This window comes from Coregonus lavaretus (genome assembly GCF_964263955.1).
Source record: "Coregonus lavaretus genome assembly, chromosome: 30".
NCBI classification, from domain to species: Eukaryota; Metazoa; Chordata; class Actinopteri; order Salmoniformes; family Salmonidae; genus Coregonus; species Coregonus lavaretus.
This window is the reverse complement of record NC_140017.1, coordinates 18,838,818-18,865,099: the sequence shown is the minus strand read 5'-3', so window position 1 is coordinate 18,865,099 and position 26,282 is coordinate 18,838,818. Positions and strand designations below refer to the sequence as shown.

The following is a 26,282-nucleotide window of genomic DNA, read 5'->3' as shown; positions in this document are numbered from 1 at the left end:
ATAGTCTTGCATAGAGAACAGTTACATGAGTAATTGTGTTATTTGTTTCAACATTTTAAAGGTTTGTTTGAGGCATTCAGGCGACAGTCATCTGAGAGGGGATAATGATGTTTAGCCTATTAAAATTGCTAGATTGATACTGTAGCTCAAAGTTTTTAATAAAAAAAATAAAAAATGATTTGCGGTTCAGAGTATAGGAGATACTAACAGTCACTTCTCTCGTTTGGCCTTTTTTGATTGCTGAACAGCTGCTTCGTCAGAAGAACAGAGAAAGGCTGCAGTTTCTCAGTTGCCATATTTAGTGTGGTTGTATCTAAGAAGAGTACTTTTAGTAAGTTCTTTATATTATTTTACAGTGGTGTATTTTATTTGTACAAATGTTTAGGGGGTAAATGTTGCCAAACAGAATAGCCATAACAATGTTGATCTCAGCTCCATGTAGTAACTATTAATTCAGGGTTAGATGGATATATGAAGGAACAGTAGACATTGCGTTGGATGAAACAGAAAAGGTCAATTTACACACTACCTATATATTTTCTCTTTTATCATGTTTAATTTTTATCACATTTGTAACTATCAGATCAGTGTACAAATGCTAGCCAAACACTGGTTGCCAAAATCCATTCAATCCAATTTAAACACTAACTGAAATAACTAGGCATTGGATAGCACACAGCAATCAATGATCAGGTATTTTTGAAAGCAATGTAAAAAAAAATCTGTACAACCTTGTAGGTTTGTTTTTGTATGTTGAAGGAAAACGCAACATTGTCTTGTATTTAAATGTAACTTATTGAGACAGTATTGTTTTATAGTGTCCATGGGTTTGTTGTGTTTACGAATAAAATAACTCAAAATCCGTTGTGTCTAGAAGGCTTTGTCACCGTCACACTGTAACATGACTATCTAGGGTAAGTAGAAAAAAAGTAGCGCAAGCAAAGGTGTGTTTGCAATGTACACTGAGTGTACAAAACATTAAGAACACCTGCTCTTTCCATGACTGAATGACCAGGTGAAAGCTATGATCCCTTATTGATGTCACCTGTTAAATCCACTAAAGTCAGTGTAGATAAAGGGGAGGAGACGGGTTAAAGAAGGAATCTTTAAGCCTTGAGACATGGGTTGTGTATGTGTGAAAGGGAAAAACTAAATATGTAAGTGCCTTTGAACTGGGTTTTTCATGCTCAACAGTTTCCCGTGTGTATCAAGAATGGTCCACCACCCAAAGGACTTCCAGCCAACTTGACACAACTGTGGGAAGCATTGGAGTCAACATGGGCCAGAATCCCTGTGGAATGCTTTCAACACCTTGAAGAGTCCATGCCCTGATGAATTTAGGCTGTTCTATCAAAAGGGGGTGCAACTCATTATTAGGAAGATGTTCCTAATGTTTTGTACACAGTGTATACTGTATATTGATCTGAGTACTGTGACACTGCTTCAAAATTATATACTTGCTGGGCTGGCAAACTTACTGATCATGCATTATGAAATCAAACTTGTTTTGGTGCAAGGGTCACCTATTGCCAAATACCTATTGTATCTTTGTTAACTTGTATTTTGAAGCTCTAGCATTATTCGTACATTTCACAAGTGCTTACTCTAACTAGATGTTAAAGAAACATGAGGTTGCCTCCCAGGGCTTTGGTAATCCCCTCATTCCTAAAAAGGAACTTCCCCAAAGTTATTGGATATGTCAGGAAGAGCATTATGCAATGAAGGCAAGATAAATTATTTCACATAAATGAGATGGTATTCTTAGTAATCGAAACTAAAACCTAGTCTCATTTCCCCTGACAATATATAAAGATTGTACTGTAGTTATCCCCATCAGAAGCACAAACAGAACACTCAACATGAAGCTGTTACTGAGCCTCCTTGGTGAGTTCCTTTCAGTCCCCTTAAAGAGATTACAGACCATTATTTATGTGTATAGATTATCATTGATTGATTGATCGACATAATGATCACTGGTTGTATTTTTGGTTATTTTAATGATTAATGGTTATTTATTGTTTCAGTTGTTTCAACACTACCTCAATGGGCTGTGCCACAAGGTATGTAGTAAATACACTACTCTCTGGCTGCATTTACAGAGCAGCCCAATTCTGATCTTCTGACCAAATATTGGCAAAAGATCTGATCTGATTGGTCAAAAATACCAATTAGTGGCAAAAGATCAGAATTGGCCTGCCTGTGTAAACGCAGCCTCTGAGATTCAAATCCTTCTCTTCAAACCAGTTTTGTCTTGTGTAATGGCAACATATGAAATACAGTATGTAAATTGTCTATTTTCACGAGTTACGTAATAGTTATACACTGCTGAACATTAGCTGTCTTTTGTAATGTTAGGTGATCATGTAAATAAGACTAAGTTGCCATTTATGCTTAGAATTTATGCTTATTTCGTCCTCAAGTCTGACTCTAGTAGGCTGCGTTTACACAGGCAGCCCAATTCTGATATTTTTTTCACCAATTGGTCTTTTGAGCAATCAGATCAGCTCTGAAAAAGATCTGATGTGAAAAGATCTTATGTGATTGGTCAAAATACCAATTTGTGGAAAACAATATCAGAATTGGGCTGCCTGTGTAAACGCAGCCGTAGTAGTCTACTCAAAACAGCAGAAAGACTTACTTGTCAACATTTCTTCACAGTTCTGCCCACGAAGGCTCCGCAGACAGCCGTGGCTGAGCTAGTCAAGGGGGGACACTGGATCTTCTCAGGGGAGAGCGTGCGTCTGAAGTGCAGTGTTCCTGGGAATGTGTCGGCCGAGTGGAGGTACCAGTGGTTCAGGGGGGGAGAGCAGCTCCAGGAGTCTGAGTACTTTGTCCTGTGGAAGGCCAGGCCACAGCAGAGTGGGAAGTACTACTGCCAGGGTCTGAGAACCACATGGATAAGCACACAACACACCCTCCTCAGCCTGCCCATAGAAATAGTGGTGGACGGTAAGAGAAGCCCTATGAATATTGAGCCATGATGACATCTATACTGAACAAAAATAAAAACGCAACATACTTTTACTGAGTTACAGTCCATATAAGGAAATCAGTCAATTTAAACAAATTCATTAGGCCCTAATCTATGGATTTCACATGACTGGGCAGAGGCATATGCCCATTCACTTGGGAGCCAGGCCCAGTCAATCAGAATGAGTTTGTCCCCACAAAGGGCTTTATTACAGACAGAAAAACTCCTCAGTTTCATAATCTGTCTGGGTGGCTGGTCTCAGATGATCCCACAGGTGAAGAAGCCAGATGTGGAGGTCCTGGGTTGGCGTGGTTACATGTGGTCTGAGGTTGTGAGGCCAGTTGGACATACTGCCAAATTCTCTAAAATGACGTTGGAGGCGGCTTATGGTAGAGAAATTAACATTAAATTCTCTGGCAACAGCTCTGGTGGACATTCCATGTCAATTGCACGCTCCCTCAATCTGTGGCATTGTGTTGTGTGACAAAACTGCACATTTTAGAGTGGCCTTTTATTGTCCCCAGCACAAGGTACACCTGTATAATGATAATGCTGTTTAATCAGCTTCTTGATATGCCACACCTGTCAGGTGGATGGATTATCTTGCCAAAGGAGAAATGTACAACATTTATGAGGACTTTTTGTGCATATGGAAAATATCCGGAATTTTTTATTTAAGCTCACGAAACATGGGACCAACACTTTACATGTTGCGTTTATATTTTTGTTCAGTATAGTTTGGTTGACCTTCTGTTAGCAGTCTGTATTAGCTAACTCCTTTCTTGTTGTCACGCCAAACGTGTGACAATAGCAAAAGAAGCAGAAACAGACTGACAACCAGGCTAAGTTACACCTGTAGCACACCTGTCAACAGGCCAGACAAGGACTACACCCTCTCGTTAACTACAATCACTTACCACTCTTTGCCCAGGTGGGTGGGCCATCCTGCAGGCCCCGCCCCTGCCCATGCTGGTTGGAGAGACAATGACCCTGACGTGTCGTGTCCGTAACAACCCCAGACTGACAGAGGTCATACTCTACAAGGACGGGGTGGAGCTTCAGAGACAGCCTGGCCCAGAGCTGCGTGTCACCAACCTTAACCTGCAACACGACGGATCTTATTGGTGCAGAGCATCCTGGGATGGGCGGAGGGAAACCAACTCTGTGATCTCAGTGGCTACTCCAGTGTCCATCATAGGTGAGGTTGTGACAGATGTGGTTTGTCATTTTGAGTTTGTGTAGGGTGTGGAATAAAATTTCAAATGAGATTTGCCCTCATCATTCCATTATCATCACTATCATATCTAATGGTAATTGAATACCAGTAGGTATGTGAGCAATATTTTTCAGTATTAATGCTCTGTATTCTCCCCTGCAGAGGTTCTGACAGAGCCCATGTTGGAGATTGTGCCCAATGACCCTCTGACCCATGAAGACCGTATGCTCCTGGTGTGTCATGTCCAACTGAACGCCCGTGAGCCAGTTCCACACATCCACTACTACTTCTACCAGGATGGGCTGAGGCTGGGGCCTGCCTCCTCCCAGGACAGAGTCGCAGTAATGAGGGACTCGGGCCGGTACTGGTGCAAAGCCAGCGTTCCTACTCTGGGGCTGAAGAGGCTCAGCGAGCCCGTACCTTATGGGCGAGTAACAGGTGAACACTCAGAACAAATGAGAAACCAGAAAAAATAGTAGTGATGCAGTCCCCTTTTAGGATGCATCATAATGCTGACCAGTGGCATCAGTTCAGCTAAACCTAGGGTATGGCAGGGTGGGGGGGACAGCTTCTCTCCGAGCGACGCTCCGCATGGTCCTGAAGCCAGCCAACCAACACGCTAAACAGCCGTTGCATTTTAAATGGGATTGGAATGATTTTAAATGTTTGGTCTTGAGCTAGGGTACGGCGACTGCCATACTCTGACATACCCAACTGACACCCCTGATGCTGACTCTGTGTTAACAGGGATACATCAGGGACCATTTGTCTCTCTCCAGCCCAGAGCTCCATCTAATCCAGATCCTATGAAAAGACCTCCCCAGACCACCACTTCTAACCAGCCTTCTGAGCCCCCTACCTTCCCCGATGTATACGGTGATTCTCCAAACACACTGGCCCCTGTTGTTGGTTCAGATGATGGGAGTGGAGGGACTTCTTTTAAACAATACCAGAGCAATGTACATTATCAGTTTCAGAATTAGACCCTTTCGAATCAACTTAGTTCCATCCCCAATTTACCCATTCATATGCCTCCAGAATGTACTTATGTTTTATCTACTTTAGTAAAATAATAATTACTAATTAATACTATGTTATTTAGTCTTTTATGTTGTGAATGAAAAAATGAATTGTATTTGCACTGTCAATTGTAAGCTCAATGCAAATAAATCCAGTCAAAGTCAAACATTTTCTTATTGATTTTATTTCAAAAGTGTACAAAAGATCATTTTCAAAAAGATCATAATACAGCGATACAATGTACTGATTAATTTAACCTAACCTGGGAAACATTATGTGATTAGTATTCCTCAAATAATAAACATTAAACTACTCCAGTGATATCAGTCTTACTGGCATTATTTTTCATTCTACCAGATTGACAGTCTTGTAAAGATGTCTATATGTTGATGGGTCTATAGAGGGAGTATGATGAGAGATGGGGTGAGTGCTGCAACTCAGATCATATAGAGGTGTTTTACAGTCACTGGTACTGTGGTGGCACAGTGGGCTCCATTGTCATACATTGTCTGTGTAGAGCAGGAGCCCAGAGGGGCTGGTCTGTGGGGTTCCGTATGTGTAGTATGGAAGAGTTCCAGTAGAGATTGTTTAGGTTTTGTGGAGGTACAGTAGAGTTACAGTGTAGATTGAATTAGATATCAGATCGTTTGTCAGGGCTTGTCAGCGTAGAGCAGGAAGCCAGAGAAGGTGCTGTCATCCTCACTGCTGGCGTAGACTCCATTCCAGTCCCTCAGTGTCTCTAGCCATACCTGGTCCCCCGCCGACAGCTGCAGCAGCACCAGGCTGGATGCCTGGTCGATGTCCTGGCCGTACAGTGAGTCCCGCGTCCGCACCTTCCTCACCCCGTTGACTACCAGGGCGGCGCGCAGGGGCTTGTTCCGCACAGTGATGTGGTAGGAGAACACGTAGACCCCCCCGTGGGCACAGGTGAAGCTGTTGGAGGAGGCGTTGAAGTGGTTCTCTCCGTTGTAGAAGACCTTGTCGAAGCGGACTGGGAAGCCCGATGGAGGGAAGGACTTGCTGGGGGAGAGGCCCACACTGAAAGCTGAGCGTTTCTGAATCACCCCGTTACCCTTCGCCCCTCTGATCCCCCGAGGGCCCCTGTCCCCTCTCATCCCGGGGGGGCCTCTGTCACCCTTTGGCCCAAACATCCCCCTCCCTCCCTGGGGACCAGGCAGCCCTATCACCCCTGGCTCACCTTGAGCCCCTGGAGGTCCTGGAGCCCCCTGGTTGCCCGCCACACCAGGGGAGCCCTGCATGCCATCTACCCCAGGAAGGCCCACCTGTCCCTGAATACCTGGAGGCCCAGGGTCCCCTCTATCGCCCTTCAGTCCTCTTTCCCCAAATGTCCCACACTCCCCTTTGTCCCCCTTGTCCCCCTTCAGGTCTTGTGCCCCAGCCAGCCCTGGGGGTCCTGTTGGGCCTTCCATTCCAGGTTCCCCTCTCTCACCCTTAGCCCCATTTTGGCTTTCACCCTGCTCCCCCCGGTCACCTTTGACCCCAGGGGGCCCGCTGTCACCTTTTTCACCTTTGAAGCCAAATCCACCTGCAGGGCGCAGAGCACAGTGTAAGTTTCAGCAACTAGGCCCAGACAGAATCTATGAGGAAGATATGATATGAATCGATTCTACATGTTTGATTTAATAATCATTTATGGAGGCTTGAACAGGTACAGGTAGCCTTGTTTCATGATTTTCTATGTTGTACCGATCACATGCCTACATGTGTTAAAAGGAATGGCTTGTTACCTCTCTCTCCTGGCTTCCCTGGGATACCCGGAGTTCCTGCCATTCCACGGTATCCTTGGTCACCTTTAACTCCTGGGAAAGGGAGATAGATAACAGACAACTTTGAATAATCAATAAATCTACTGTTTGCTCACACAGCCTGTAAAGTGTACATATTTCTTATAAATAATGTATTGTTTCTCTTTTGTGTTCACCTCTGTCTCCTTTTGGCCCTGTAGTTCCATTTGAACCAGCCAGTCCAGGAAAGCCTCTGGGTCCTCGCTCCCCCTCTTCTCCAGGTGAACCTGGGAGAAAATAGTTTCAACAAGACATCAAAATCCATGGATCACCACTACAGCATACTGCTATTGTTAAATGTCCCTATGTTGTTATAGTGATTTCAATACCTGGTAGTCCTCTGTCCCCTTTTGGCCCTCGAGGGCCCCTCTCTGGTGGACAGCACTCACAAAAATTGAAGTAGCACTCGTTATAATCCAGGGTGTAATTATCATGCCCAACACCAGGGGGCCCTGTGCTTTCAGTATAGTAGTCCTGGTAGGCATCACTGGGGTAGGGTGTGGTCTCTGTGGTAGCCAGGGGGTAGGGGTCCATGAGATCTGATTTCTCCACTGATTTCAGTGTCTTAGGGATGATGGTGGTTAGGGGCTGCATGGTAATCTGGGGCTGTTCGCGGTAAGGCATGGGCTTCTTGGTGTATTGGTACTTTGGCCGTTGAGTGGTCTTCGTCGATACACTGGTCACTGTGAGTGACATCACTGCCAAGAGGGCCAAGTGATAGGGGAGCATCCTGATGTTTGAGAAGGATCTAATGAGGGAGAAATTGAGAAACTGTCACTTCTCATACACTGACGTAGCGTTGCTGTATGTAAGCATACTACTTACTACAGCCTCTGCCAAGAGGTCTGGAGCTTTATGGCACAAGAGATACTGAGCTTGCCCTGTCACTGCATGGGTTTTGGTTCAAACCCAGCTGTGGTTGTTCTTCCTAAATCGCTACACTGCTCTGAATATGGGGAAATAACAGTCAAGACTAAAGTAGGATTGGGGGGAAACTTTGCTCCAATGATATTAGTGAGGCTCTCAGTAGCAGATTACTCAACCAAAGCCTTTTTCATGAGATGCTCACCTGTCCTGACCTGTAAAAAATATATTATTTCAGAACTGATTATATTAGGTGTATATCCCACATTAATATTTACAGTAGCTCAAAAGCAACGTTCTTTCGACTGAGGGAAGGAGAACATTTTTGAGACCTCATAACAACAACAATCCTCAAAATAAACTATGAAACATCTTATCATCTATCAAGACCGGATATATTGAGTTTGACACCTTCTCTTTTGCTCTCTTTTCCATCCATCTCTCTCTCCCTCCCTCTGTTTCTCTCTCTGTTGCAGACCGTTCTATTTTATATGAACCACTCAGTATTCCACTGTCACAGCACAGCCAGACATGCCCTCATCACAAAGATGTTGATTGAGAACTTACAGGCACTCAACTCATCACCTCACAATGGTTTGTCAAACAAAAAGGCAAACAAAAAGAGCTCAGTATAAAGCAATAAATCCAAATGGACACTTACCTAATTATGACGGGCCCGTCTAATCATTGATTCCCTGTCTAACAGTACCATGGAGACTGCAGCAGCAGCAACACTGGACCTCTTGATATCTCTATAAGGCTTTGATGATGGACATCCCCACCAATGAGGAGTAGAGCTGTGAGCCCAGGGGGAGGTCTGAAACCCAACGACATGCTAATCTAGCAAAGCCTGGAGCTGGACCAAGCAGAACCACTGCACCGCACCGCGGCCCACTCTCTGTACCCGTTGTATAAAATGTGCTTTTGTGACATTGGATACAGTGCCCGTGAGAAGCACTACCCCGGTGTGGGCCGGGCGAGGGGAGAGGGGCGATGGGTCACCTGATATAGGAGGAATTCCTCCAGCAGCCACCCTGCTGCCCTGCTCTTACTGGAGGACAAGAGCCAAGCTGGGAGGCTTCCAGTGGCCCCATAGTGGGGTTCATGCACGTCTTACTACAGGTATAGGGAGTGCAGCACAACTCCAATACAAGAAGGTACATTTCTCCTGGCCATATTGGTCAAGTCGTTGTGAGCTTGTGTAAAAGAGTATAGATGTAATAGTGATTACAGTGGTAAATCATTAGCTACAGGTATACTGATTAGGGTGCCCCACTCACCCGCCTGCTTAGCCCAAATCCTCTCTCTATAACTACCGCAGAACAAGGATCTGTATCATTACTATCTACTTGGTGATTGTCCAGGAAAAGCTTTAGTCTAAAGAGCACTGATAATCTCACTGTCTCACTCAACAGTTACTAAACCTGAGCTGTCGTCAAAGGAAACTGCTTATCTCTCTAACCCTCTCTACAGGTGAAAACACAGCCACACTGCACAGTCACTGGGACCAACTATCCACACAGCCATGGAAAGACACTGTATAATTGCCAAAGACCATGTACATACATTATGGTATAGTAAGAAAAAAGGTTTATATCTCCTCAGGATATGTGTTAGGGTTCGATTTTACACTTCTCTTGTTAGAAGAATGGTCCTCCTTTCCATAAATGATATGAAACTCAATCTCACAGTGGTAACAGGACACCTCGTGACTGAGAAAATGAAACTACTACCAACAGAGGTCATGGTTCAGTAGTTAAAGACCTCCACCTGAGGGATCTATGACCAGCAAAAAACATTTGCAGGAAGAGGGGAATTGAAAGAGGGAAATAGAGAGGGGAGGTGAGGGTGAGATGGAGTGAGAGGAATAGAGGGGGGGGGGGGGGAATTCCAAGGGTAGTGAGGAAGAGCTTTGTGTGTACTTACATATTGAAGTTCTGGAATATATAAGACTGTGCTTTGACCTCCCACAAAGACATACATTTGCATATATTCAATTTTCACCTGTTTCCTATTCTTTCTTTCTTTCTCTATCTTTCTCCTCTCCTTCTTGCATACTCTTATTAGCCATCTCCTGCCCCCTGCTCTCCCTCCATCTCTCTCTCCCTTTCCTTCCAAGCAGTTTGAATGTGGTCCGTCCCTGAGATGACCCGTTGAGGTTCCACCCCTCAGTCTCACTCCTCCATTCAGTCCACACAACAGAACCGGTCAGTTTACTAGCCTCGCCACAGGGACCCAAGCGCCGCTCACCTGCCCACTCACTTAACACTGGCACTGCCCGTGACCCCAGGCGCTCCCACAGTACAGCACCATGAGGGAAAACATATACAGCCAAGAGTTAAGCAGGAGCAGTGGAGCAGGGACAGAGGCAGGATGACTTGCATTGGTACTTTACATGAACTAACCCTCTTCATGGAAAGTAGATCTCTGTGTCAGGATAGTGGATGTAGGGGTGCAGGTGGGAAGGTGTGTGGGGTGTATGTGTGTGAGTGTGCATGTGTGAAAGATCAGACAGTTGTTTGCCTCCTGGGTGAACATTTCCTTTTAGCCGTAGTGAGTAGGATGACAGTTGAAGTAAACCATTATCAAAATGTCAGCCTTAGTTTTTGATTGATGCAGAGAACAAAATGCCCTCTACCAAAACACCAGTTCATTTTCCTCTCAGATTATCCCCTGGTACACTAACCTGGCCATAGACAGCTTCTTGTTCTCCAGCCCAGCCTGCCTTATCAAGTGAAATCTAGAGACCTTGGAATTAGCAACTAATGACTTTGGCACTTGAAGTATTGGCAAAGAAATATATGCCTCTTATGTAATGAGACCAAGCAATACCTTCATATTATCTGACACACTTTTCTTGAGTTGTTCAATACTGAAATGGAAAAATCAATCTAGAACAGCTACACTCTATTTTCTTAAGAGATCTTGGTTGTTGGTTTGCCATTGAGCGTTACTAGCTTTTTTCACTCAAGCACAGAGCCTAATTGTCTTGTGAGATGGAAGCTGAAGCATTGCAAGGGTATCAGAGACCCGGGCGAACTCCCCAGAGACACAGAGGGGTGTCTGTGTGGAGAGAGACCCCAGGAGAGTGATCCCTGAGTAGGGGGTTGTGGGGCTGAGAGATGGAGGGTGGGGAGTAAGAAGCCCAGGGCTACAGGGGGTGGGGGTAGTGGGGGGAAATAGGGTCCAGGGGTGGGTAACAGGGGAGAAAGTGAGAGAGAGGGTAATGGTCAGGTGAGTGCAAGGGAGATGGGGGGGGGGGGGGGGGGCAGATAAAGCGATGACAGGTGGAACAAGGTAAAAGTGCTCTGGTACCACCCACTTGTTTCCCCCCACCTCAGTTCTCCACCTGTCCCCTAGCCCCGGCTTCGACCCCGTCCCACAGAGGTAGAGTAGCCCAGACAGTGATCAGGTGTAGAGCTCCTAATGGACTTCTCTATGACCCCGTGGAGAAAGGACAGGCTTTAAGTCCTCAATGAACCATTAGAAAAGCTTTTAAAAACCACCTCACTTTCACTCTCTCTCTCTCCAACACACAGGGTTTGGTGTTCTATCCATTGTTTTTAGGCCTACATCTTACTAATAAAGAATAGCTGAAAAAAATGTATAGCAACACACATTTTCCAGAGAATATGCCAAAACTTCATATTTTCCAGAAGTTTAAAAAATCTATGCTAGGCACGTAGCCTACAGAAGAGTTAATTCAGGCAAACATTCTACAACTTATCAAATATCCATTACATACATTAAGATATATATATATATGTTTTTTTAAGTTTCTTTATAATCAAAACAAGCATATGGTTAGTATAAAGGTTTAGTTCACCTAAAAATAAATGTAGACCTATTCTACTTTAACATAGAGATGCAATACTTACTTACAAGCGTGTTTTAACTATTTGCTAAGCATTAGGCTATAGGCCTCAATATCTACAGTAGGGCGGCAAAAATACACATTTACCAGCATCAGGTGTTGGCCTTGTCTTGTGTCCGGATAGTCTGACGGTCAGTATGTTGATGGAGAACAGGAGAGAATGAGAAATTGAGCAGATGAGAGGAGGGCTGAAAAGACTGGGAAAGATAGAGAGATTCTTCTAAACAGCACAGATATATGGTCAAATGATGCTTGTATATGTCACATTAGCAGTGTGTCTTTGAGAACAGATTGACACGGGGGACCATGGGTTATGGTTAAGCGATCAGTTCTACCATCATCCATAATGGAACACAGTGATGTCAAGCCACACACTTACAGATGGTAACCCTGACCTACAAACCTGACCCCTCCCCTGGGCTCCTCTGTGTTCAAAACCTGCTCCTTCTCTCTCCTGCCCTCTCTCTATCCCTCCCCTCTCTCTCTCTCTCTCTCTCTCTCGCTGACGTTAACACCCTGTTCCTAACATCCCATAGCCACTAGGTGACAGTGTTGTTTGTAGAAATAAGTCACTGGGGCCCTCCATTTCTGTGCATGTGATACACAACTTGGAACAACAGGACCCAAAGCTTGTCTGTCCTGAGCTACTCCTGTATATTTACTCATCATAACATAGATAGGTCTGCAGTGTGAAACACCATGATTCATATTGATTTATCTTCTATCTTTTATCTAAAGGTAGAGGACAATATCATTATCTGATGGTACATGACAGAAAGACAAGAAGTGGAACTGGGGAGGCAGTTTTAACCCTAACCATCTCTCCACATGCATAACCATATAAATGTCCACTTCATCACTGTCTTGTACTTACTTGACTAACCTACTCTAATGTGTCGTCATGTAAAGCTATAGGCTACATACTGCACTTTGTGCTGAAATGAACTTACTAACCAATCCTTCTGGGGTGACTATCGGTGGTGTAAAGTACTTAAGTAAAAATACTTTAAAGTACCACATAAGTCATTTTTGGGGATATCTGTACTTTACTTTATTATTTATATTATTGTCTACTTTTACTTCACTACATTCTTAAAAGAAAATATGTAATTTTTACTATATACATTTTCCCTGACACCCAAAAGAACTCGTTACATTTTGACTGGAAAATGGTCCAATTCACGCACTTATCAAGAGAACATCCCTGGTCATCCCTACTACCTCTGATCTGGCGGACTCACTAAACACAAATGCTTTGTTTGTAAATGATGTCTGAGTGTTGGAGTGTGCCCATGGCTATCTGTAAACATTTTTTTAAATCAAATAAAATTGTGCCGTCTGGTTTGCTTAATATAAGGATTTTTAAATTATTTATACATTTAAATATATTTTAGCAATTCCATTTACTTTTGATAATTATGTACACTACCAGTCAAAAGTTTGGACACCTACTCATTCAAGGGTTTTCTTTATTTTTACTATTTTCTATATTGTATAATAATAGTGAAGACATCAAAACTATGAAATAACACATATGGAATCATGTAGTAACCACAAAAAGTATATAGTATACAGAAGATAGTCCTTTGGTAAAATACCAAGTCCATATTATGGCAAGAACAGCTCAAATAAGCAAAGAGAAACGACAGTCCATCATTACTTTAAGACATGAAGGTCAGTCATTACGGAACATTTCAAGAACTTTGAACGTTTCTTCAAGTGCAGTCGCAAAAACCATCAAGCGCTGTGATTAAACTGGCTCTCATGAGGACCGCCACAGGAATGGAAGACCCAGAGTTACCTCTGCTGCAGAGGATAAGTTAATTAGAGTTACCAGCCTCAGAAATTGCAGCCCAAATAAATGCTTCACAGAGTTCAAGGAACAGACACATCTCAACATCAACTGTTCAGAGGGGACTGTGTAAATCAGGCCTTCATGGTCGAATTGCTGCAAAGAAACCACTACTAAAGGACACCAATAAGAAGAAGCGACCTGCTTGGGCCAAGAAATACGAGCAATGGACATTAGACCGGTGGAAATGTGTCCTTTGGTCTGGAGTCCAAATTAGAGATTTTTGGTTCCAACTGCGTGTCTTTGTGAGACGCGGTGTGGGTGAACGGATGATCTCAGCATGTGCAGTTCCCACCGTAAAGAATTGTGGAGGAGTTCCCCCCACACATTCTGAAATTGCATTTTTGTCCTCCCCAGTTTTATCATTGGAATGTGATACAAAACGGTCAGGTAGGCTGTTTGGAGTGTTTATCTGACTGAACATTTTTTTATGTTGCGCCCCTGATGACAATTGAGTACTTTTAACCACTACTGACTATCGGTCCCACTCTCCCATACCTCCTCCTTTTGTCTTTAGTTTGAAACCAGTAGTGATTATGGGAGGTTGAGTTTGCTCAAGGCGTGATGGAATTCTAGAACTCCATGGTCAGTCTATTCACCTAGCTCACCTGGTCTCTGGAGGGGAGGGGACAGCAGGGAGGGGCCTCCAACTGTCCACACAAACAGGTGCTTACCTTGATCCCCTCCATCTTTGCATTGTAGAAGTGACCCTTTCTTCCTCTCTCCCACAAACACACAGGCAAGCACGCACACACACCAGTCTTATGACTGACCTCAATGATCTCTACACCCAACCTGGTAAAGCAAACACACTACCCTCAAACCAAACAGTAAAAATGGCGTTAGGCTTTCTTTGCTGTCTGTGATTGTGAGTGTCTATCTGAGAGGAACAGAACACACCCAAAGAGATGAAACCGAACAAAGAGAACAGATAGATTCACTAATAAAATAATGATCCATGAACAAACTCTCATTGTGATTTACATGGCTTTTATAGTAAATCTGTATCATGTTTAGATGTGGCTTTCTTCCTCTCTGTGAGTGAAGGAAATTGGTTCCCTCTGCTCCTTGTCAATTACAGTTCTGACTAAACAAAAGCTTTGCTCATTACCATGGGGACAATGTTAGTAATGCCACACCCCTACACTCGACTAAAACTTAACAAAGCAGTGTGTGTGTATGAGTGAGTGTATGGATAGGTGGAATTACAGCAGGGTTTCCCAAACTCGGTCTTTGGGACGCCAAGGGGTGCACATTTTGGTTTTTGCCATAGACTGAGTTTGGGAAACACTGAGTTACAGACTGCCCTAAAAACTGTGTTGTTGTGTTTTACATAAGAAATGTAGGCCTTCAAAACCTGATCAATATCATACTGACGGATCAGACACGGTGTGTGTGTTTTTGTTTTGTTTTACTATAGCAAAACAAGGACAATTCAGACAAGTGGGGACATTTTGCCGGTACCCACAAGAAAAAAGGCTATTTTAGGCTTAGGGGTTAGATTTAAGGTTAGGGTTAGGGTTAGAATTGGGGTTTGGGGTTGGGTTTAGGGGTTAAGGTTAGGTTAGGTTAAGTGTGTGTGTGTGTGTGTGTGTGTGTGTGTGTGTGTGTGTGTGTGTGTGTGTGTGTGTGTGTGTGTGTGTGTGTGTGTGTGTGTGTGTGTGTGTGTGTGTGTGTGTGTGTGCGTGCGTGCTTGTGTGTGAGATGCTAATAATTTTCCTGTGAGAAGCAGCAACAAAGCAAGCCAAGAGAGGTGAGAGGTTCAAACGTAAACAGTGTTACTTAGCATTGGGCCCATTGTGGATGTTTTTACTGAGTCAGCGTGACGACAGATAGCTCTATTTGTTTATATTTGATCATTAGATAAGGACGTTCTGATTTAATCTCCTGTCATTAATGAAGCATAACCCAATCTGGAGGGGAGGGGAGGGACAGAGAGGAGAGGGTTCCCATTCATTGTTTCACTTAATATGATTCATTGGAATTAAGCTGCAGCAATGAGGCGTTTTCAGAGCGGGTCAGAGAAGAGACTGGCCTGGGGCCTCCAAATCACTAAGTGGCATATCATTTTGATCAGGTCGTTTAAAAAAAATAGTTTTCTGTTCACTTACTCACTTGCCTAGATCTTACCAATAGCTCTTATCAATTTATAAATTACAGTGCATGGAGAAGGCTGTCATTTCTATCAGAAAAAATAAAGTAGATGCTTTTTCCACTTGGAACCGGCAGGTTCGCTCGACCCATTCATGGTTGAGCGAACGGTGGTGGAATTATCAGGGAATTAAGTCCAGGTCAGAATACGGCGCATCTGTAGACACATACAAGAAAGCCCACTACGACCTCCGACGAGACATCAAACACACAAAAGGACAATATAGGAGGAAGGTGGAATCCTATTACACTGGCTCCGACGCTCGTCGTATGTGGCAGGGCTTGCAGATGATAACGGATTACAAAAGGAAACCCAGCCGTGAGTTGCCCAACGATGCAGAATTCCAAAACTAGCTAAATACCTTTTATGCTCGCTTCGAGGAATATAACACCGTGCCTTGCGTGAAAGCCCCTGTTTTTCCGGATGACTGTGATCTCGCTCTCTGTGGCCAATGTGAGCAAAACGTTTAAACAGGTTAACAATTACTAGGCAGAGGAATACCACTAAGCCACTGCATCGCAGTGCTAACTGTGCCACTAGATCCTGGTTCGAATCCAGGCTCTGTCGCAGCCGGCCGCGACCGGGAGACTCATGGGCGGCGCACAATTGGCCCAGCGTCGTCCAGGGTAGGGGAGGGAATGGCCGGCAGGGATGTAGCTCAGTTGATAGAGCATGGCGTTTGCAACGCCAGGGTTGTGGGTTCAATTCCCACGGGGGGCCAGTATAAAAAAAAATATGTATTCACTAACTGTAAGTCGCTCTGGATAAGAGCGTCTGCTAAATGACTTAAATGTAAATGTAAATGTAATGTAAATGAATACCAGGGTGCATTCTCAAAGTTTGCACAGACCAGCTGGCAAGTGTCTTCACAGACATTTTCAATCTCTCCTTGTCCCAGTCTGTAATCCCAACATGTTTCAAGCTGATCACCATAGTCCCTGTTCCCAAGAGCTCCAAGTTAACCTGCCTAAATAGCACTCACATCTGTAATTATGAAGTGCTTTGAAAGGTTGGTCATGACACACATCAACACCATCATCTCAGACATCATCATAGACCCACTCCAATTTGCATACCGCCCTAACAGATCCACTAATGACGCAATCTCAATTGCACTTCACACTGCGCTCTGCCACCTGGATAAGAGGAGATATAACAATGTGAGAATGCTGTTCATAGACTACAGCTCAGCGTTCAACACCATAGTCCCCTCCAAGTTCATTACCAAGCTAGGGACCCTGGGACTGAACCCCTTCCTCTGCAACTGGATCCTGGACTTCCTGACGGACCAGCCCCAGGTGGTGAGGATAGACAACAACACCTCCGCCACGCTGACCCTCAACACGGGGGCCCTTCAGGGGTGTGTGCTTAGTCCCCTTCTGTTCCCCCGGTTCACCCACGACTGCGTGGCCATGCTCGACTCCAACACCATCATCAAGTTTGCTGACGACACGACAGTGGTAGGCCCAATCCCTGACAGAGATGAGTCAGCCTACAGGGAGGAGGTCAGAGGCTTAGCAGTGTGATGCCAGGACAACAACCTCTCCCTCAACGTCAGTAAGACCAAGGAGCTGATCGTGGACTATAGGAGAAAGAGGGGAGAGCACTCTCCCATCCACATCGACTGGAATGTTGTGGATTGGGTCGAGAGCTTCAAGTTCCTTAGCATCCACATGACCAAGGATTTAACATGGTCCACACACACCCTCACTGTCATGAAGAGGGCACAGCAGTGCCTCTTCCCCCTCAGGAGGCTGAAAAGATTTGGCATGGGCCCTCAGCAGTGGTGAAAAAATAACCCAATTGTCATACTTGAGTAAAAGTAAAGATACCTTAATACAAAATGAATAAAGTAAAAGTGAAAGTCACCCAGTGAAATACTACTTGAGTAAAAGTTTAAAAGTATTTGGTTTTAAATATACGTAAGTATCAAAAGTAAATGTAATTGCGAAAATATATTAGGTATCAAAAGTAAAAGCATAAATGATTTCAAATTCCTTATATTAAGCAAACCATTTTCTTCATTTTTCCTTTTTTACTGATAGCCAGGAGCACACTCCAACACTCAGACATCATTTAAAAATGAAGCATGTGTTTAGTGAGTCCACCAGATCAGAGGCAGTAGGGATGACCAGGAATGTTCTCTTGATAAGTGTGTGAATTAGTCCATTTTCTTGTCCTGCTAAGCATTCAAAATGTAACGAGTACTTTTGGGTGTCAGGGAAAATGATGGAGTAAAAAGTACATAATTTTCTTTAGGAACGTAGTGAAGTAAAAGTTGATAAAAATATAAATAGTAAAGTGAAGTACAGATACCCAAAAATACTACTTAAGTGGTACTTTCAAGTGTTCTATAGCCCTCCTGTAGCTCAGTTGGTAGAGCATGGCACTTGCAACGCCAGGGTTGTGGGTTTGATTCCCACGGGGTGCCAGTATGAAATATGTATGCACTCACTAACTGTAAGTCGCTCTGGATAAGAGTGTCTGCTAAATGACTAAAACAAAATAAAAAATACACATACATACACATCATTGGGAAGGGCTCGTAAGCAAGGATTTCATGGTAAAGACTACACCAGTTGTATTTCTTTGATCTCCACCCCAAACATCTTGCTGGCACTGGTTACACGTAGAGAGAAAAGTGCATAAAAGGGGAAAAAGTTCAATTTACGCACGCATAACTCGGGTCTGAATTTCCCCCATAGAGAATAGACGTTTTGTGTTCCAAAATCCTGGAAAAAATAGGGTGGTGGTGTCTAGTTACAGGTTATGAAACAGCAACTGAGCCAGCCTCTTTAAAAACAGGAACGTAAATGTGAGCGTTTTCAGTTTCCTTCACCCTTCATCCTTTTTAACCCTCCTACTACTGACCTGGGTCATTTTGACCACAGAGGCATATTTTATATCATAGCCCAAAGGTGGTTTATTCAATTCTACAATTTTCTTCTGACTTTGTCAGTCAACTTGTTCTTAGAAAATCATTGTTTAGTGTTTCTGTATCAATATGGACTTTCAAAAAATTCCTTTGGGGTCCTTTTGACCCCAGATAAAAACATCTAATTCCGTCTATAGTAATTTGATAGATACAGTAAGACCTTTATTTGAATCTAAGTTTCTCTGGAGACATAATACAAAGTTATTCATAACACCAGAGGGTGGAGGGTGATCTATATCAGTGATTTTGACCAGATATACAGATCATCTGCAGAGATACAGCTCCCCATGTACTCGCTTAAGATTGCACTTTTCTATACCACATATTTTATGACTATGTACAAAACCAAAATTACCTTATTTTTGTACATGGTATACAACGTCTGCCAATGGTATAAATACTTAATAGAACTGCAATACAGAACTTAGATACACTCTGAATCTACACTGAGAGTCGTACTGGTGTTGCCAGGCTACCCATCCACATCACTCCGGCCAAACTTACTTTTCTTCTCCAAAATGAGTCTGGGTTTGCCTACGATTTCTAGAATGGGAACACATTCTGACTGTTCTGATTTGTCACAGAAACCGATGGGTTGGGCCAGAGCCAGCCTACATGTTGACATTATCAACTTTGATACTCTGATTGGTTAGATTTGTTAGAGATTATCCAATTGCTGATACATTTGTTTTGTCCAACTCCCCTCATTTTGAAGTCACACAAACGACTTTTAGGATGGCAGATTTAGACTGAATGTATGTGGCGATTGATAGGGCAGCGGAATTAAATTCATGCTGAGTATTCAGGCAAATACTAGTGTGTATTCTCCAAAAAGTAGTTAGTCTGGGGCAAATCTAAATTAGTCTGTATTTGAATTCAGGTTCCTCAGAGGGTGGACGGGGACCTGTTGTCGTGATCTTGACCTGATAGACAGATCACCTGCAGAGATAGAGCACCTTATGTACTCACCTGTAGTTATAACTGGTTACAACTAGGTATGACCGTGTAGAAAATCAAAATGACCTTAGATATATGCTTAGTTTCAGTCAAAACAGCTAATAAAAGTATGTCAGTGGTATAAATACTTGGTAGAACTGTAATACAGAAACCAGCTACCCTCTGAATGTACACATGGTGCTGTACTGGTGTGTATTCTCACACCATTTTTATTTTAAGGAACATTTTAAATAAATACCTGAATTCCTATAATAGCCTCCAATATTCTATATGTGCAACTTGTAATGGTATTTGGGTTGCTATAACATTTGGTTTGAAGTGACTTTGAGGATTTGTGGATGCTTTTTGAAGCATCCTATCATAGGCCCTGCCACTCCCATTGTTTCACTAGCAGCGATGCTAATGCTGGCTGTGGGGTAAGTAAATAAAGAAAACTAAACCATATTTTTGGTCATTATCTCTCAGGATCAATATAGGAATCACATTTTGTCAATAAAATTAAGTATATTTAAAATGTTGGTGTACCGTCCCTTTAAATGGCTGTCGATTTTATCATATAATTATGACAAAATTAATGTTTATTTCAAAATTCTAAAAACTAAATGATACTATCAAATGATGGTAAATCAGCTTTTTAGTACTAATGTGGATTGTACTTTGGAAAAAACCTGCACATTATTTCAGGAACAAATGTCTATTTTCGTTTGACATAATATGCTAATTAACTGTAATTTTGGTAAGATAAGTCTGTTTTGGTTTCCAGATGTGATAAATAACGACTGAACTACGCTCCAGTCATGGAACCCTATTCCCTTTCTAGTGCACTACCTTTGACCAGGATGCTGGTTAAAAGTAGTGCACTATAGAAAGAAAAGGGTGCCATTTGGGAAGCAGCCAGGTTATCAAAGGGAATCATGTGTGAATGTAATTTTATAATGACAATAAAATGCTATTTTAAAAGTAGTAATGTGTGCTTGTGCCTTCTGAATTGTTAAAAAAAAATGTTTTACCTACATTAGTTGAATGCGCTGACAGAAAGTCGGTCTGGAAAAGAGCGTCAGTCCTTATTTTAAATGACTAAAATGTAAATGTAGCTAGTAATTGCTTGTTAACGCATGTTGTTAACTATAGAATGCTCATGCATGGGTTCCAACAGTAGGAAGTGCCAGTCTATTGACTTTAATGCACAGCTACCAGTTGATGTAGCTGCTGTTTGAAATTCAGAGATAATCCAAAGCCTCAGTGTAGGAAGCTGTTTGTGGCAGATAAGGGAGTGTTTGTGTTGACATATGTTAGCAAGTGGATGCATGTTTTAGTGGGAAATGCCAGTCTATAGGTGTAAATATGGAAAATGTATGCACTCAGTAACTGTAAGTCGCTCTGGATAAGAGCGTCTGCTAAATGACTAAAATGTAAAATGTAAATGTAATAACATTATTTACATGTCTTATGATGTTTTGATAAGAATTAAGGTTATATTTTGCTATTATTGTTGCTTTATGATTGTATGATCGGTAATCCATGTATGCAAAATATATTGGTAGTATGAGGGTTAAATGTCACAATCCCTTTTAAGTGACATGAATTATATAATTTGTCTTGTATTGGATATTTTATCCTTGTTTACCTTTGTCATATTTCAGTCTGGAGTAGAAGGCCTGGTCATAAAACTTCTCTACATATTTACAGGGTTTTCAGGTCAACACAATACTTTCCATTGTCCACGATTCCATACATCACAACAGAGTATACATGTGACATTATTTAAGAGTGAGATTAACAGATGTATGGGCAGAGGGAGAAAAGAGAGAGAGAGAGACATACATGTACAGTAGTCTCTTCTTCTAGGCTTTACACCAGCCTAGTAGCCTACTGTGGTAGGAAGTAACAGTCCTCCTTAGGAGAATAATAATAGGCCTCCAGATAAAAGGATATGTCCCAGGTGTGTAAACCAAACACCCTGGCTACTCATTCCTGTGCTTTGAGGGGAACCAATTGGGTAGCACAGCCCTCTCAATGCCCTGGACCGACCGCTGTCCCTTATAAATGGAATGTGCCACCCAGGCTTTTGTTGTCATTTTGATTCGTTTTTAGTCATAACCACTCTGTAACCCCATTTACATTATACAGTAGGTCAGAAGGCAATACTATTTTCCTGTTATATAATATAATGTACACAAATATATTCATACAAAACGTACTGTGCAAGAACAAATCAATACACTTGACTCAAAACAGCTGCACTGAAATCTACTCTGTTCCTCTAGTTTAGGTCTTGAATGCAAATGTAGTTCAATGTAAACACCAAAAGGTCATTCTTTCATATTTGTAAAATCACTTTATTTCTGAAGAATCCAGTCATGAGATATATATATATATATAACATAGATATCAATAAATGTCTGAGGCCACACAGTGATTGTCCTAATGCAACTCTGTGATCAAGCTATCAGAAATATCTCAACCACTAACGATTAGGCTTACTGAAATGATATAAAAGCACTTTCATTTGAGGAAAAACAACATATTCAGTAGTGTATATGGCCACAAGAGAAAACAAACAGTTTTGGTAATTGACATTGTAATCAGCCAAGCTTTACCAGAGCATATAAATATAGTTACAAATCATATACAGACTAAATCAGGAAGCCTGTCATCACTAGAACAAATACCTGTTAACAGATCTTCTAGTGCATGCAGTGATAAGTACTAGGCTTGTGTTTTCTTCTCTCTGAAGTTCAACTGTAGGGTCAGAAGAGAGAAGAGGGTGGGTTGACCATTCAAAGACATCACTTTTCATTCAGGACACTTTGACTGTTTTTGATTCATATAATTCCATTCAGCTCTATGAGTTCTGAAGAATGATGGTTGATCAAGCAAAGTCAATGACAAAGCAAAGCCTGAACAAGAGAGCTAATATTTCCTCTTGCTCAACATCAACCTTCCTGGCATAGCAACAGTGAAAACACTGCAGATAGGGACAGGGCTGTGGACACAAGGATATGATTGTTCAGTTTGATCAATGTATGCATTGAGAAATAATCGGATAAATGTAGGGTTGGGAGGAAAATTTCACAACCTTGCAATCTTTGCCAGTACTCAATATCTCTGATTAAATAGTATAGCAGGAGACTCTTGTCTCAGGAAATATTTGCTTAATGACTCAGTAATTGGAGTGCAAGATGCCAGCCATAGGTCAATTGTCATTAGGAATAACCAGTCGTTTAAGTGCATGTAAATGTGTTGGGATCAGTAACGTCTCCCTCTATATCAGACAGCCATCAACAGCCAGTGATAAGTGGCATGACCTGCAGGCAAATGCAAAACACAGAGACGTGATATGCACTCATACAGGAGACCTGGCCTATTATAGAGTGAGAAAAATTTTAAAGAACAACAAGATGTTTCACAGCAAAGGTTTGAAAGTAGTGTTCAGTGATACAGTATAATACCGTGGGTAAGGGGGGGTAAAGGGAGGTATTCTCCCAGAATATTTCACAGAAACATCCTAAACTCAGCCTTCTTTTGCTGAGTAGGTAGTAGAGTATTGTGGTTCGGGGGAGTCGTGGGTGACTGTGTGTGGGTAAGGGCGGTGAGAGAGACCTGAGGGGTCAGATGGCCATCGAGTCAAGTGAGATCAAGGTCAAAGGTCAAGATAGGGGGTCCTCCCTTCTCATTCCCAATCTCCCTCCCGCCATCCATCCATCCACTGCTAGTTTATGAGTGCCATGATGCTCTCTGGCTGTTCCCCGCAGATCCTGGAGAAGAACTTGAGTGCCAGACGCACGTGGACAGGCACAAAGATGTAGGAGGTGTAGATGGCCATGGCCATGGCGGAAAAGAGGACAGAGTTGAAGATGATCTGCTCCCAGGGCTCAAGCACATATATGCCTGTGATGAGCAGATACTGGTAGTACAGCCAGCTCAGGTACTCCTTCAGGTATTTAAAGTCCGTCCACATGCTACTCCAGTGGTCAGGGAGAGGATGGGAGAGGGAGGGGCAGAGAAAGGAACAGAGAGAGAGAAAGATAAAAGAGAGGGAAGGAGGAGAGGAGTGATAGGAAGATAGGAGAGAGAGAAAAAGAAAGAGAGAGATAAAGGGAGGGAGAAAGAGAGACAGGAGGAGGAAGGCAGTGATAATGGCAGCAGGGGACACATAATGGGCATGAACACACAAACAAACACAAACACACAAGACAGACAACACAACATCAATCATATGGAAAGATATACAGTTAGTCGCCTCACCTGCACTACCTGATAGAATTACCCCTATTTTCCCAGGAGGCAAAACCAATTGCAAGAGGGAAAACACTTAGTAGGTGAAAGATGAGCTTACCGTGTGTGTGTGTGTGTGTGTGTGTGTGTGTTTTGTGGGGAAAACTAAGTAGTTCAGTGAAATAACCTCACATTTTTGTCATAGTCTCATTATAAACCATAGTCTTCATCTTTCAATGCACCTGCTACTATGTATTTACCCGTGTCTTACATACCTACAATATCCTAGGGGGATGTAAGAATAGAAAATGGTATTAGAAAACACATTACATGTGGGTCTGTGTTTATTAATGAGACGGTCCAGGGTCAGTCACAGCCCATGGCCCCTCAGGGAACAGACATTTACTCTACTTCCATACAGGGTAGTTGACAAAGTAGCTAAAGGCACAATAGGAAAGCCTCTGTCTCACAGAGTCAGTGCCTCAGTGGGTGTTGACAGGTCTCAGGTAAACTCACCTGACACCAGTGCACACTTCTTCACCAGAGTAATAGCCTACTCATTAATAAACGGTTATGGACCAAATAGATAAAAACACACTGTGGCATGACAATAAATAAACCTAAAATATAATCCATGCATGTGTGCTTGTTTTCCAGGTCCTATCCTGTTACACCCCTCTGGTAAATAATTGTGGCTAAACTAATGCCCTAGAGACATTACGTAACAATTGAATAGGCCTTCTCACATTAATGTAGTCTACATGCTAGCCTACATGCTTATATGACACAATAATCCTCTGTAATAATCTGTAGGCCAACAAAAAACTAAAAGGATCATATAAAAGTCAGCTCACCTCTCCCCCTGATAATGTGTCGCTGTCCGCTCTCCCCCGGTTCTGCTGGCTAAACTTTCATGCAGGACGCAAGAGAGAATGGCCTGTGTCCCACTACTGCTGTGTGAACAGCACCACCAGTTCACCAACATATCCTACATGTAGCAGGTCATACAGTCTTTACACCACACCCACTACTCTTTACACTCACCTGGGGTTCACGTGGAGTTGGGTATGGGTTTTTATGGACAGAGCGTTCGGTGCATGTGTGTCTTCGAACTCTATAAAAGAACATCTAAATAAGGCATGATTCTTCACAAATAGGGCTAATCCATAGTTGTTTAGTCAGTGGAATAGTCATCAAAACTCTGTCCTGCTTTATTGGATAGGAGACGCCTGACGCGTGTCTGCGCAACCTTTGTATGGCATCCTCATAGAGATAGAGGACTCTAGTGGCCAAAAGCCAATTTTAGCATGGGCAGCGCCGTTTTGAAGTAATCAACTGAGAGGGACTTCCTATGGGTTAAGAAAGGATCACATAATGAATTATGCTTGTGAGCAAACATTCCATAACTGCAGGTGGCAGTAAATCACCAACCTTGGCTTTCTACCTGTTCAAACAACACTCTCCAGGTGGCAGTATGCACCCTTCCAGTTTGTTTGCCAGCTCATAGAAGTAGTAGAAGAAAATTGACTACTTCAAAATGGAGATGGCCTCAATAGCGCTGCCTATGCGCACAGACGCCATAATGGGACAGATACAAAGAAGAGTCCTCTATAATTCTCTACAGGCATCCCCCCTCTACTTGCCACACAGGGAATCAAAATCATAATCTCCACTTCCTGCAAGTGGACTATGCACTGAATTATCCAAAAACATAATTCACCCATAACAGCGCAATGCGCACTCTGTAACTGACAGGGGACGCAAGAAGTCATAGTGTTGCTACAGAACTGGCAAAATAACTGACATTGCTCCAAAATGTTGACTGATTGGATAGCCTATTTAGCCGATAGCCGTTATAAATCAAATGGAGAGGATATATTTTCAGCACATTGGAATCCTTTCTTTTACATCCCAGTACTCTCTTTCATAGTCGATGTCTTTGGGAATAAAATGAGTTTTTACAACTTCTCAGCTGCATACATTATTGATGTGTAAAGAAAGGGCTGAGCCGCTCTGTCCAGTTGACTGAACAGACAGTCTCCAAGCATATGGACTCTGCACCGGGTGGAAGTCTGGAAGCCAGACATGTCACTGTCTGGGACCCTGAACAGTTGAACAGTCAGGTAGCCCACTGCTCTTTCAATAGTATTCTTGGAAGGAGAGTGAAAAGTGGACATACCGGGTCAGAAAAAAGGGATGATAAAATGAGGTGTGGGTGATAAGAACAGGCTTTGACGGAGAGGAAGGAGAGAGCATATACTGTAGGTGTGTGGAGGGGAGGGGGGTGAGAAAAGGGGGTCAGGGGGAGAGAGTAGGAGGGAAGGTAGAGAACCCCCTGCTCTACCTTATTGTCCTCCTTTGCCTCAAAGGGACCTAAAGTTACTTTCCCAAGGATCTGGTTACCCCTCACAACCTTTT

General features: G+C 42.9%; 2 protein-coding genes across 2 annotated transcripts; one reads left to right on the top strand and one right to left on the bottom strand.

The window, feature by feature from the left end:
• The first annotated feature begins 1,823 nt into the window (after positions 1–1,823).
• On the top strand, positions 1,824–5,528 carry LOC311105605 (Fc receptor-like A). The gene is made up of 6 exons (XM_084147801.1): positions 1,824–1,884; positions 2,025–2,060; positions 2,659–2,949; positions 3,903–4,169; positions 4,350–4,625; positions 4,935–5,528. The coding sequence occupies exons 1-6, from the start codon at positions 1,860–1,862 to the stop codon at positions 5,168–5,170; spliced, it is 1,131 nt and encodes a 376-aa protein (XP_084003927.1). The 5' UTR covers positions 1,824–1,859; the 3' UTR covers positions 5,171–5,528.
• Positions 5,529–5,857: 329 nt separating this feature from the next.
• LOC311105519 (otolin-1-A-like) lies at positions 5,858–7,741 on the bottom strand (the record flags this gene model as incomplete). Its single annotated transcript, XM_084147695.1, has 4 exons — positions 5,858–6,753; positions 6,956–7,027; positions 7,150–7,239; positions 7,342–7,741. 4 exons carry the CDS (start codon positions 7,739–7,741, stop codon positions 5,858–5,860), a joined length of 1,458 nt encoding a protein of 485 aa, XP_084003821.1.
• Between the last annotated feature and the right edge of the window lie 18,541 nt (positions 7,742–26,282).